The 12,982-nt window shown below is 41.2% G+C and overlaps 1 protein-coding gene across 9 annotated transcripts in view; it reads right to left on the bottom strand.

Moving 5' to 3' along the window:
• Positions 1 to 12,982, bottom strand: part of rapgef2b (Rap guanine nucleotide exchange factor 2b) — a 117,433-nt gene that overhangs the window by 38,579 nt on the left and 65,872 nt on the right. Inside the window, exon 1 of one of the 9 annotated variants that reach the window (XM_028588960.1) lies at positions 421 to 551. The exons of 7 other annotated variants lie outside the window; for them this stretch is intronic. In XM_028588960.1, the coding sequence (XP_028444761.1) occupies positions 421 to 480 (60 nt within the window). In that variant the 5' untranslated portion in view covers positions 481 to 551. Of the gene's footprint in view, positions 1 to 420; positions 552 to 12,982 lie in introns of those variants that run through there. One more of the 9 variants, XM_028588961.1, reaches the window with a different exon arrangement.

Below are 12,982 nucleotides of genomic sequence, written 5' to 3' on the forward strand. Positions count from 1 at the left end.
CACCGCCTACTGACACGGGCATTATATTTGTTCAAATACATTCAGCCTAACCTATTATTTTACTGAGAACGTGTCAGGCCTGTACGACGTACAGAGTCCTCAACATTCACGCGAGTGCGCTTGTGTCTGCGCGCGTGAGTGACAGCAAGCACATGGCGGCCGTTTCTAGTACAACACACTGACACACATCGGAGGCTCGACAGGGCAATCAGCAGCCTCCGGTGAGCCCGCTCGGGTTTCTGACGCGTCCTTGGCCTGCCCTGCGTTCATTCATCTTGTGGAGGTTCGATAGAAATCCGATGCACGTCCATTATACGGCCGGTAATCATATCTAGTGGGTCATAAATGAGGGAGAGAGAGAGAGAGAGAGAGAAAAAAGAAAGACGAGGAGAAGACGTTGCACGTCGATAGGCTACTTACCGGGGTTTTATCTTGCTGGCTCGGGACTCCATTGCTGTCTGATGCTGCTAATGGTTTCATAATGAAAAAATGTTCACCGGGCTAAAATCTAACATCCCCGGACCTGCTCTACGCTACAGCACAGAGCCCCATCTTCATCCAAGCCGCCTGCCCTCTCCCCTCCCTCGGCTGCTCTGTCTCTCTGGAAGGAGGCGGCGGCTTGACAGTTTTGGGGAGTATCCGCTGTTCCTCGGCCTGATAACACTCTCCAAACCAACACCAGCTTCTGCGCTTATTCCAGCCTCCCCGCTGCTTCCCACAGAAATATCTTAAAACCAAAGAAGAGGAGGAGGAAGAGGAGGAGGAGGAGGAGGAGAGAAAAACACCCTTTTATCCAAGCGAAGACGAGCCAGATATGTTTTCTTTCCGTGCACTTGACAATCACATCTCCAACCGGAGAACAGCGGCGCGCCGATAATAAAGCAGAAAACAGGAAAAGATGAGAAAAAAAATGGCTGACAACACTTTCACTCACGTTTGCTCCCTCCGCCTTCCTCGCTCTCTCCCTCTCTCTTTCTTCTCTCCCTCTCTCGAAAGTAAAGCTACACACGCGCGCACACAAACGACTTTACGCACGATTACATTATTTGAAGACTGAGACGCCTGCAGCCTCCACCGTGGTACTGTACGTTAAACCCAGCGGTTTGTTTGTAACTGGAGCGGGCGGGGATGGGTGTGTGTGTGTGTGTGTGTTGTGTGTGTATGTGTGTCAGGGGGTGGAGGAGGGGAGGGGTGGTGGTGCTGGATGTGGAGGTTTTGGGAGGGGGGGGGATAAGGACCTCCTCCCTGCCAGACAGTGAGAGCTGCCACTATGGTTGTGTCCCTCTGGAAGGCTTACATACACACCCAGCGCAGATAGAGAGATAGAAAGAGGAGAAGGGCGGATGAGAAAATGAAAGTGAGGAGGAGAGATGAGAGGGAGAGATGAAAGGAGGTGACACAAAGAGCAAAACGTTAGTCAAGAGCTGACACACAGTCGAGAGGTGGGAGGAAGTGCATACAGTACATTCAAAAGGTAGATGGATGATAGAGGGGTGAAGGGATGGAGGGAGGAGAGGAGCACGGTGCGGGTAATGCCATTATCACGCTCACTTCGGCACAAGACCGCGGCTGGAGCCGGTTGGCATAGTAACGGAACGGAGGAAAGCCATTTCCTGGGCGGGGAGACAGAAATGGAGACAGCAGCACTTCCTCTTGAGAGAGTGAGAGTGAGTAAAGGAGGTAGGCACACAGAAAATGGGAAAAGAGTCGCGTAACGTCTTGAGAGAATGAGTCAAAAAAGACAGAGATGAAGCTAGAAGATGGAGGAGAAAAAAAAAAGTATTCAAAATGAACACAGAGACTGGCAGCAATGATGTCACTCTGTCACTCAGCTGGAATAGCCATGGCAACTGGCTGAGCACCCCCCCCACACACACACACAAACACAGCCATCCAGCCCCCTACACACCCTCCAGGGCTTTCAGTTGCTGTGGCGACAGGAGCAGCGAGACAAGGCAAAATGGAGGGAGGGGAGCCGTGTGTGTGTGTGTGTGTGTGTGTGTGTGTGTGTGTGTGTGTGTGTAAAAGAGAAGACACACTAGAAGTGGCATTAGACCTCCACTTTAACTGCAGTCAGCTGTAGTACAACGAGCAGCAGCGTCACCAACAAATAAACAATACTGTACGTTACACCTTTCTGCTTTGTGAGAGCAAAAGGAAGAGGGGAAATGTGTATTCTGTGTGTGCTCAGGTGGCAGGCCATGCCTCTAGAGACTCTGGATACTGGATACATACATAGATGGTCCCATATATGAAGGTCTCCTGACAGATAAGAGATATTAGGATGGCACTTTAAATGACAAAAAGACGTCACAGGGAACAATGGAGGGGTGTAAAGGCCAACCGAGACAATAAACAACAGAGCTGCTGCAGTATATATCCCCATCACAAAAGCAACATCCAATTCAGTTCACAACCAAGGCACAAAAAGAATGAATATTACCAACTGGAGCAGTCATAATTTACGCTTTATAGCTCCCTTCATCAAGAAGTGTCACACCTCAAAAAGTAGTTATTCATTTTGTTGTCACACCATTTTTCTGAAATGTTGCTGGTGTCAATCATTTCTCTGCTGTCCTGTTCCATTGCTGTTATTTTCTTGTCATTTTGATGTTTAAAAAAATAAGACAGAACAAGTCAATTCCTTTGAGTGCAATATAACAGTATAAAGCTGCAATACTTGCATCTTAAGAAAAAGGAGCAACTAAACCAAGCACCCAACTACTACAAATATTTTTATGATTGATTTAAGTTATTAATGTAGTGAAAATGCCAAACATGTATTGATCTCAGCGGTTTTTCTATTTAATTTTATTATATTGTCTATCTTTTAAGACTTTGACTGTGGGTTAAACAAAACAAAGATGTCACCTTGGGTTCTGGGAACATCTCATGGGATTTTTTTTTTTTAACAATTTATTCGCCAATAGCTCAAAAATCAAAACGGGCAATAAGCTTTAAAAGAATCATGATGCTGAAACTGAGCTAAATTGGGTTTAAAATGTGAAGAAATTGTACAAACACCAGCATACAAACTCCCACAAATATAAAAAGTTTTGCATGAGGTTTTTTGCACAATTTCTTTTGATGTACGCAGACCAGTGAGGCTAGAGCTTTTTGTTATGCTGTATATCAAGGGCCTGGATGCTCTGCCTCAGACAATGCCTAGAAAGCAGCATACTGTTTTCTGGTTTTGGAGCTACTCCAGTCAAAGAAATGGGGAGCTGTGTGGGAGGAGGTGAGGGGGAGGGAAGCTGGAGACCCGCTATGACATCACCTCTCCTGCACCGAGCCATGATGTAATGTATCACCACAACAACAAAAAAAAAAAGCTCAGGTGCTTTACTGTGCAGCCTGTCATTAATGTCTCAGACAATCGCCAGGGGAGGGGCAAAGAGGACCGGGGCATCATTACATCACCGTGGCAACGGGGTCGTGTCTGGGGAATATCAGATCTTCCTGCCCAACCCCCTTCGCTTAAAGCTCTCTAGGAACAAACCAGCCAATTAATCTTTTTTTTTTTTTTACTGACTAATCACAAGCTAAATGTAAAGGGAGAGAGGCAAGGGGAGCATCGATCTTAGAGGATTGTGACAGTGACGTGAAAACGGCACTTGAGAATAACATTAATGTACTCGTTGCTCAATAGCAGTGTGTGCTAAACGCACGAGGTGGGGGCGGTGCCTCATCTACCATTTGTAAACAGTCTGTGAACCCAGCGTGGGATCAATTGTTCATTGCATTTGTAAGGTTGGCCATGTGATGCTGTTTTGCTTGCTGATGCGTAGCATTAGAGTCATAAAAACCTCATTACACTGCTGGATGACACACCCGTGCACCAACACATGGTACACACAGGCAAGTGTTTCAAGGGTGATAACAGAAAAACGTATCATTACATGGCAACATCTGCCATCTACCTACATTAACTCCTAAATTCTACTGGTTGCCATTTATGTTTAGAAACAGAGTATAAGTTCAGTTCACAGAGCACACAACCAGCAGAGCAAGATGAGATTTTTCTGCATATTGTCTGCATCGAAATCATAACACAGCTGAGATAGATCACTAAAGGCTCAGTTCCTCATCAAGTATTTCAGCTCCTCACCCACAATTCTGTGTTGTGTGGGACATAAAAGCCACATTTCCACTGTATGGTATGGCTCTCCTCGAATCAACTGACTTTTCTGGTACCAGTGCTCTTCAGTACCTGCAGACTTGTTTTCCCTGAATATGCAAGTCTTTAAAAACTGGTCACAAATATGCAAGGTCATTTTTAGAATAGGTGAAAAAAAATCCTAAAACAGCTGAACAGTGTAGTATTTAGCAAACATTAACCATACAATAAATTGTGCATTTGTTAGGGACTATTTTCAGCAGCAGATGTTTGGTGCACTGGTGAGTATGTACAGGAGCAGGATGGTGTGTGGGAAACAAATTACAGTGGCTAAATTCATCATAATGAAGGAACATGGTGTGGCCAAATTGTGTTTTCATGGAGCAAAGAATAATAAGAGATATAGGCCTTGGATACACAGACAATACTTGTTAGTAGGATCAACACATTTTTAGTTTTTCATGGAATTTGTTTGACAATAACAAAAAGTGTTGCCAGTCTTCTACTTAAAATTGAACATTTTACCACTGACAATTCTGCAGTGCAGAGGAGAAGATTTTCTAACCAAGAAGACCAGGACATCAAGAACGCCAGGAAAAAAAAAACCCTGCACTTTGAACATCTGACAGCTTGTAGGAACAACCTATCAGGATGCAAACAAACAAAAACTAAATCATTTATCACCAGACAAAGAAACGTCCTACATATGACTTGACAATGAGTGAGCCGGTAGTGTTTTCAGTATCTTGCTCAAGAAGATTTCAATAGAACACGTGACTTCTCATGGACACACAGTGGCTATTATAAGATCAAACTCAACATACTCTGATTCATTGATCGGTGTCTATCCTTGTTCAGTGACTGTGTTTGTAAGCCAACAGAAGGCCTCATGTAGAGGAAATACAGCGCTCCTGACTGCCAGCTATGTGCATTAATCCTTGATGTCAGTCCCATTACGACGGCTCTAAATAGCTTTGTTAGAACGAGAGAGAGAGATGATCTAATAAAGACTACATTTTCATAGCTGCTACAGCCCAAGGGATTAATTCATTTATCAAGCTGTTGTCACCTGCATGCTGCTCAGAAAATAATTTGGCAATAACACAGGCAGCAGGGCACGTTTTAAAGATTACACTTGTAGGTTCACAGGGGCGAAACATCTGTCGCTCCCCTGCTACAAGGTGCATCAATCAAAAAAAAGTGAATGAAAAGAGAAGCTCTTGGAGAATAAGTGGCAAAGTACGATTGTTGACAAGTGAGTGAAAAGCTGATCAGTAAGGTTTCCGGTTAAGGTTATAGACTAACTGTGGAAGGTTATGAACTGGAGGTCTTTAACTGTGCAATGCTGGTGGGGGTGTGAAGGAGTGAAGTGATCTTAGTGTATCAGTCAGCTACGGGGAGCAACTTTCACCTTTGTGTTTCTTGCCCAATGTTCCCGTTTCTGTCCTTTCCATATCAGAAAGAAAGGGAGAGAAAAGAAATCTGAGCTATCTTAACATCAGCATGCTTCTCACAATGACAATGCTAGCAGGCTGATGTTTAGCAGGTATCATTTTGAATGGGACACATATATATTGTAGCAACTTTCATGGCAACCCATCCATCCACTAGTTGAGATATTTTGGTCTGGACCAATGTGGTAGACTGAAGGACAGACGGAAATCACCATGTTAAAAACAGCTCTGGCTATATCTTCTAAAAGGCACTACAGGCCTTAGAAGAAAAATGTTGCTCATATTTCAGAAGATAATTGGTCAAATGGAGACAATATGGTGGTGTTGTAGGATTTGCACTGCTTACTAAAACCACACAGGATGAAATCCATCACGCAAGAGGCAGTTTCCCACAAACAAAGTAGCCTCAATGAACCAGAATGTAGGGCTGGAACTATCACAGAGTCTCTCAAATATCCAATATTCAAACTACTTGGCTACCTCGCTTTAAATACATACAACTATGAGGGGAAAACTGTTGATGTGTAAAAGGGAAAAGTCTAGGGTGGAAATTATGTCAGGATGTAAAACTGCTTTTATAGTGTTATTGGATGGAAGGTGCGTCAAATCAGATACAAATGGATCTCTAGGTGAGCAGTAATGGCTCATGTGAAATCTGATGTGTTAATTGATATCATCTTTTACAGCTTAACAGTTCATCAGATGCGACTTTACGTAAGAATAGGGTACATCATGGCCATTATAAACCAAGTGTTGCAGACATAAGTACAAAAATATCATGTGAAGGTGTAATAAAAGTCTCTTTTTGATGTATTTATTCAGTTTCAAACTGAACTAAAACACCAAACCACCATGATCACAGTCTTTCATCCTGTTCTTGTCTTTCTCAACATTGACATGCATCCACCAAACTGTGCACCCAACATGAAGCAAGCCAGTTCTACAATTTGTATTTTTAGTCTCATACAAAACATATTTTAACCCTTACTTAACCAGACAAGCAGAATCAGGATCATTTGTAATACCTCAAGTATTTCCTGCAGCATCCAGCATTGTCTAACACCAGCTCACATTGAACAGATCAAACACTTCTGCTATGAGAGATTTTCATCAAATATAAGATATAAGACACAAACAACAAAAAAACAGCGTACTTTGTTATCCTAGCCAAGCAGGCTCATTACCATCGAAATAAATGTCATCTGTCAACCCTATCTAAAATATTCAACTTGAAAAAAGGTCTTTGAATGTCAAAACTGACATGAAAAGCAAATCAAATGTCAGTAAGCATGTTCTGTAACACTGGTTGAGAAATGAACCACAGCCAGTTGTAAATGAGTAGCTTGTTTCCCTCATTTGCACAAGGCACAATTTCAGCTCATCAGTTATCAAGTATGAACACTACCAAAAATATCTGTTCTATTTCCATCAAAGTCTGATATTTGGCTATTAATAACTATAAATACAGATATAGCTTTTGGTGTCTGTGCTGGGAAAGAGACACTTGGGTGTTCAATTTAACAAAACAAAGAAAGACACACTACAACTGAAAATAATGCTTTTTTTTTAAACTGTCTTTACTGATTTAAAAATAACGTAAAAGCTCTAGGGCTGAAATGATTAGTCAATAGCCAATAAATGTATTGGCAAGTATTTTAATGATTGATTCATCACTCACTTTTTAAGCAAAAATACCAATTATTCACAAGTTCCAGCATCTCAAATCACAGTAAATTAAATGGTTTTGGACTGTTTTTCTGGCAATTTGAATGGGTCTTTTTTTCTATTTTACGGCATTTTATGGAGCAAATGATTGATAAATTATTTTTGCCCATTAATCGAAAATGAAATAATCGTTTGATGCTGCCCTAAAAAGCTCCTCTGAATAAATTTAAAGGAACACCCAAAGATGAAGGAATGCAGGAGGCAAGAAAAGAAGAAAACTGTACAATGAACCGTTTTTCTTTCACCGCTACGGTTCCTACATGTCTATTCAAAACTGAGGCTTTTGTATCTGCACAGCTGAATCCGAGCAGGTTGTCACTAAGGACAGCTCTAAAAATAGGAGAACTGCTTTGCTGCGGCCCGAGAGTGGCAGGTTTGTTCTCTCTGCTTTCCCATTTCTCAGCAGGTCTGACTGCTCAACACCTTGAGCTCTGATCTTTTAAACCTCTTCCTCATCATCCATTTCAGCTTGAACACGGCAGGACTCCATGATGAAATACTGAGATATGATATATACTGGTTCCAGACCAACTGGGGAATGGCGATCCTAGGTTTACATGCAGCACAAATGGTGAATTCATCTTTGAACAGCTTTGTTATGCTTGGATAAATGTCTTTCAAAGCCATCATAATCACAACACTTAGCACATTAACAGCACCATGAGTGGATTGCCTCAACAGTGAGGCAAGACCCAACAGAACCACACCCACACAGCAGGAATAATATAATCCATAGAGCCGAAAGACAGTCAATACCATTACCAAGCACATCAGCAGAGAGGCATGGTGTTTAAGATATGATGCACCTCAATCAGCTAAATTGTTGCCATTATCTCAGTTTACAGGCCCATAAGCTGTACCAGAGTGATGTTTATCGTTTCTCTTTCATCAGCCGGCGACGTGATGAAGTCCATTCTCAACCAAGCGTGCTCATTTTTCAGATCAAAAACAGGATAATATGTATGAGCAGAAGATCGAGCGTTTTTAAAAGAAATTGATGTCGTTGCTGTTGAGGTAATACAATTGGAGTGTGATGCAGGCTTCCCCTTGCGCCTTTATCAGCCTGAATGCCAGCAAATGGAAGGTGTTTATTAAGGAAGTCTACCAGAAGCTACAGATACCACAAATAGGGAACAGACACAGATAAAAGCACCAGCAGAAACACAAACACAGGCAGCTAGAAAACACAGAAAAGCAGAACACACACACACACACACACACACACACACACACACTCACATACAGTAAACACACAACAAACAACATTGTTAATAGATACAGTACCTGAGGTTTATTGCATTCCTGGGAGCCAGGTTAAAGGAGAGAGCAATGAAAAGAAGCAGAGGAAATGAAAGTTATCAGACATGCCACTTGCCAGTCGAGGATGTGAGAAATTGCAGGTGAAAGCTTCACCGACATGTTAAAATGCAGCGTTCTGCACCAAACTGAGATAAAATGTCTATGTTAGACAAAGACTGAATGTTGCTGCATGTGACTGCATCCTATAAAATCTTGTGAGTCCAAAAACTTACATTATGCCTAGTGAGAATACAAACTTGTATTAATGACTTCCTATGGCAGACAATTCAACTCCTGTCAATGTTCAACCAACACCTTGAAACAAGTTTATTTGTACTGACAACAAATATTATATCAACCTACTGGCAGAATCCCATTGTTCTGGGAGCAGATTGATTCATTTTCAAGGTGAAAATTCTACTTTCTAAGTGCTCTCATAGCCAAGGACAGGGGGAACACACAGATACGCACATTATTATTCTGTCTTGCACACACATGCATCCATTCAGCATGCCTCCAGATTACTGAACAGATCACTTTAACTTCTGAACCTCCTCATTACCACTGCAGGACATTATTCAACCTCTAAACAGACAATAAGACTCTGATTATAAGGTGCGATGTGGGGTGGTTTTAAAAATCACTATCTTTTTTCAAATTAACTTTGAAACCTCTGGCACAATTACCTTTAAACACGCAAGACAATAGTGGAGAAATCCCTGAGCCTCAATCTCATTCCTCTACCAGACATAATTCAAATTTAGCCCGTTTCTACATGAAAACAATCACACGTTGCTCGTTGCTTTGCCAGGTTAAATGATCCTACGAGAGATTCTATTTTTCAAATCAGTCAGCCAGAGAAAAGCTAACTTCAAAGTAAAGAAAATACTTGAATTTAAGCTCACATATACCAAAATAGTACTCCGCAATTTAGCTGCTTATGCTAACCGAGCTTTACGGGCTGGATGAGCTAACTCAATACACAATATTATTGAATGAATAGCTGGATATTTTTGGAAATACACTTAATTGATTTCTTGCTGACAGTTAGATGGAAAGAGCAATACCATGTTAAAAAAAAGCCAGCAGCCGGTTAGCTTAGTGTAGCACAGAGACTGGAAACAGAAGGAATCAGCTAGCCTGGCCTTTAAAACCACAAAATGTTTTTATACTCTGATTTGTGAAGGGATTTAAAAAATGAGATATCATTTCTTCATTAGTGAGCTTTAGAGGTGCTGGTAGGCTGATTTGTTACCTTTGGGCTGACCCAGACTAGCTGCTTGCCCCTGTTCCTAGTCTTTACGCTAACATAATCTAAGCTAACTGCCTGCTGGCTGTCGCTTTATAATATAGAAAGGAATTAAAATTGTAGCTCTTGTGCATTGAAAGTTCACTCTTCTGAATTGCAAATGCAATTCATTTCTCAGCCCTAATAACAGGTTAGTGAACAGTGGGAGTAAAGTGAATGTGAAGTGAAGCTGTGCTATAAAGCAACCACATACAATAATACCCTGTGGAGACTGCCAATCTTTGCATTCATTTAGTACAATTATATTGTTGTCTCAGAATCATCTCATACAGAGGTTTTTATATTTAAAGCTTTAGTGCCTAACTTTTTTTTATAATAATGAACGTCCGTTACTTTCAAACCATTGCCAAATGAGTTGATACAAAGCTAATTAAGACTATCAGCTCCACACAACCCTCAGCATGGCTGTGTTTAGAAATTGGTGTCGTCATTGCTTAGAATTCCTCATGGGGGAGACAGAAACTACGCACTATAGCTTTAAGAGCTTTCAAACATGAATACTTGTCAGAGAAACTGACGAGGGAATCACGCTTATCTGCAATAACTCCCCTTCCATATACATCTTAAAGCAATTAAAAAGTAGTCAGAAGTTAAGTGAGCAATGTCACTGTCAAGGACACTCCAACAGAGCGCCCGGTTGCTGATGGGCACATGGGCTGTTGCAGAGATTAAACCTGTGACCTATGATTACAAGGGCGGCCTCGCTAACCAGCAGGCCGCCCGGGTGGAGGAAAAGGGTAAAAGGAGTATTGATTGTCTGCCTCCTGCTGCTTGTATAATTATAGAACAGCTGTTTGGAGTCTTAGATGCCCTACTGGCCACTGAGTAAACCCAGAGAAGGAATATTACTCATCTGCTCAGAGAGTTTGGGGTATCTGGGGCTAAGGAAGAGTTTAAAAGAAAGCAGAAGAGACGAGAAGGGCCCTGGTGGCAGCCACGTCAACATTTTATTTCAAACTGAGTGACAGCACAAGGAGAAAATCTGTGTGTGTGTGTGTGTGTGTGTGTGTGTGTGTGTGTGTGTGTGTGTGTGTGTGAAGCACAAATGGCTGTTGATATTAGAGTAAAAGATAGCATGTTTGAGATAAAGAGCAAAATTAAGAGGAACTGAGAACTGGAGCTTATGAGCCTTTGCGATGGAGAATATGCAAAGATCAAGTGTGTGTGTGTGTGTGTGTGTGTGTGTACATCACTGACAGAGAGAGAGAGAGAGATAGGTAGATAGAGAGAGATAGATAGATAGAGAAAGAGATGCTAGAAATAACCGCTGTCCATTCTGAATAAGGCACCCAAGTGTTAACCGACTGCTCTGAGCACACAGGAGACGTGTTGAATCATAAACACTCTCCTCTTTCACTGCCCTGATTTATCCAGGACCCATATATGGAAACAGAAATGTATTTTTATATATCTATCCCAATCCTTATAAATTCCTGGATCTCTGCTTCTAATGATGGCAAACTACAAATTTAAGCTAAAACTGACAGCTGTGTTCATTTTCAGGCATTTTAAATATGAGCATCAGCTACATGTAAAATGTGACATTTTTCACATAACAAGATACATTTAACAAGAAGAAGAGCATAACTTCCTTCAGATACATGGAGATAAAACTTCACTCATGGACAGAGACAGAGGTAAAAAAAATTAAAAGAGGATTGTCCTACATCCTACCTTAAAACAAAAGCATTCAATGTTTAGTGGTAGGTGTGGTCTTTGACAATAAATCTGACCAGTGCAATAAAAGTGTAGCCCAAACTGTCATCTTTTACCTTAGTATTTTTGCAAAGGTCAGCCTATTCCTCTGAAAATTCCTCTGAAACACTAACGCATGCTCAGGCACAAAAAAAAAACCCTGCATTGTTGTAATTCAAAAACAGAAGCTTATGTACAACTTCTGCCATGACTTCTGCATGAACCCAACTTTAATCGCTGCCAACAGTGATTCACACAGGTTGGGTTTTGTGCTCATTGCCGGTGGCTGTTTTGTTTTCCCGGTTGCAAAAACAACAGAGTCAATCACAGCTTTGTAGGCGGGATTAAGAATGGGGACTCCGGTGAGTTCAAAAAATGTGACTATTAACTATCAATCAACTATGGATGAGATTAACACTGATACAGGTTGCTTTAAGTAAATTTACAGAAATGCTGTTACATTCACATATTTCTTATTGGCTTCTGTGTCAGCGAGACGGATACGTCTGTCACTACTGATTGTTCAAGGCAAAATAACATAATTTCGTAACCATATAGTGGCCAACATGAACGCAAAGTCTTACTGAATAATCATAACAATAACACTAATAATATCAATGATGAAAAACAAAATTCAATTCATTCTTAGACTACTTCATAGATGCATTTCAGACAGACCCTTCATATATTCTGGTGACCGTTCTTATCAATCTCAAAGACTACAACAAAAACAAAAGCATTTTTTTAGCATCTATTCTGGCTCTGAATCAGCCTTACAAGGGACCTGAGGATACATGAGACTATTGGCAACAAATATTACAAAAAAATTATTTAATTGCCATTTCATGTTGCCATTATGTTGTTGAATTCTGAAGTTGTTAATGGATTTCAAGAAAAGTTCAAGACCGATAGAGATATTGAAACTTTAACCAGCCAATGAAACGGTCTACGTATCTAAGAAAGACTATCTCACACTTATTCTCTCTCCAGTGATAACAGATCCAAATGAAGCCATTCATTTGCATGAATATAAGGCCAGACTCTGTACTTAAAAACGTTCAAGAAATAACTTGAATTATGTTTGAACCCTGAAAGCCAAATAATCCTCACTTCATACATAAAATAGCAAGTGGGGGCCGGGCCGAGCTGTGTGTGTGTGTGTGTGTGTGTGTGTGTCAGCACTCCCAGTGGGAGTTCCACCACTGGGTTACAATTACATTTATATTTTAGGTATTAAGCTGACACTCTCCAGAGCAACTTACAATGAATGAGCATGTTCAGTGTGTTGCTCAGGGACACACAACTGCTCACAGACACTCTGCCCACAGCAGGGATCAAACCTGTGACCTAATAGTTACAGAACACTTTCTCACTAACAATGGA

This window comes from Perca flavescens, chromosome 10, assembly GCF_004354835.1.
Source record: "Perca flavescens isolate YP-PL-M2 chromosome 10, PFLA_1.0, whole genome shotgun sequence".
Lineage (NCBI taxonomy): Eukaryota > Metazoa > Chordata > Actinopteri > Perciformes > Percidae > Perca > Perca flavescens.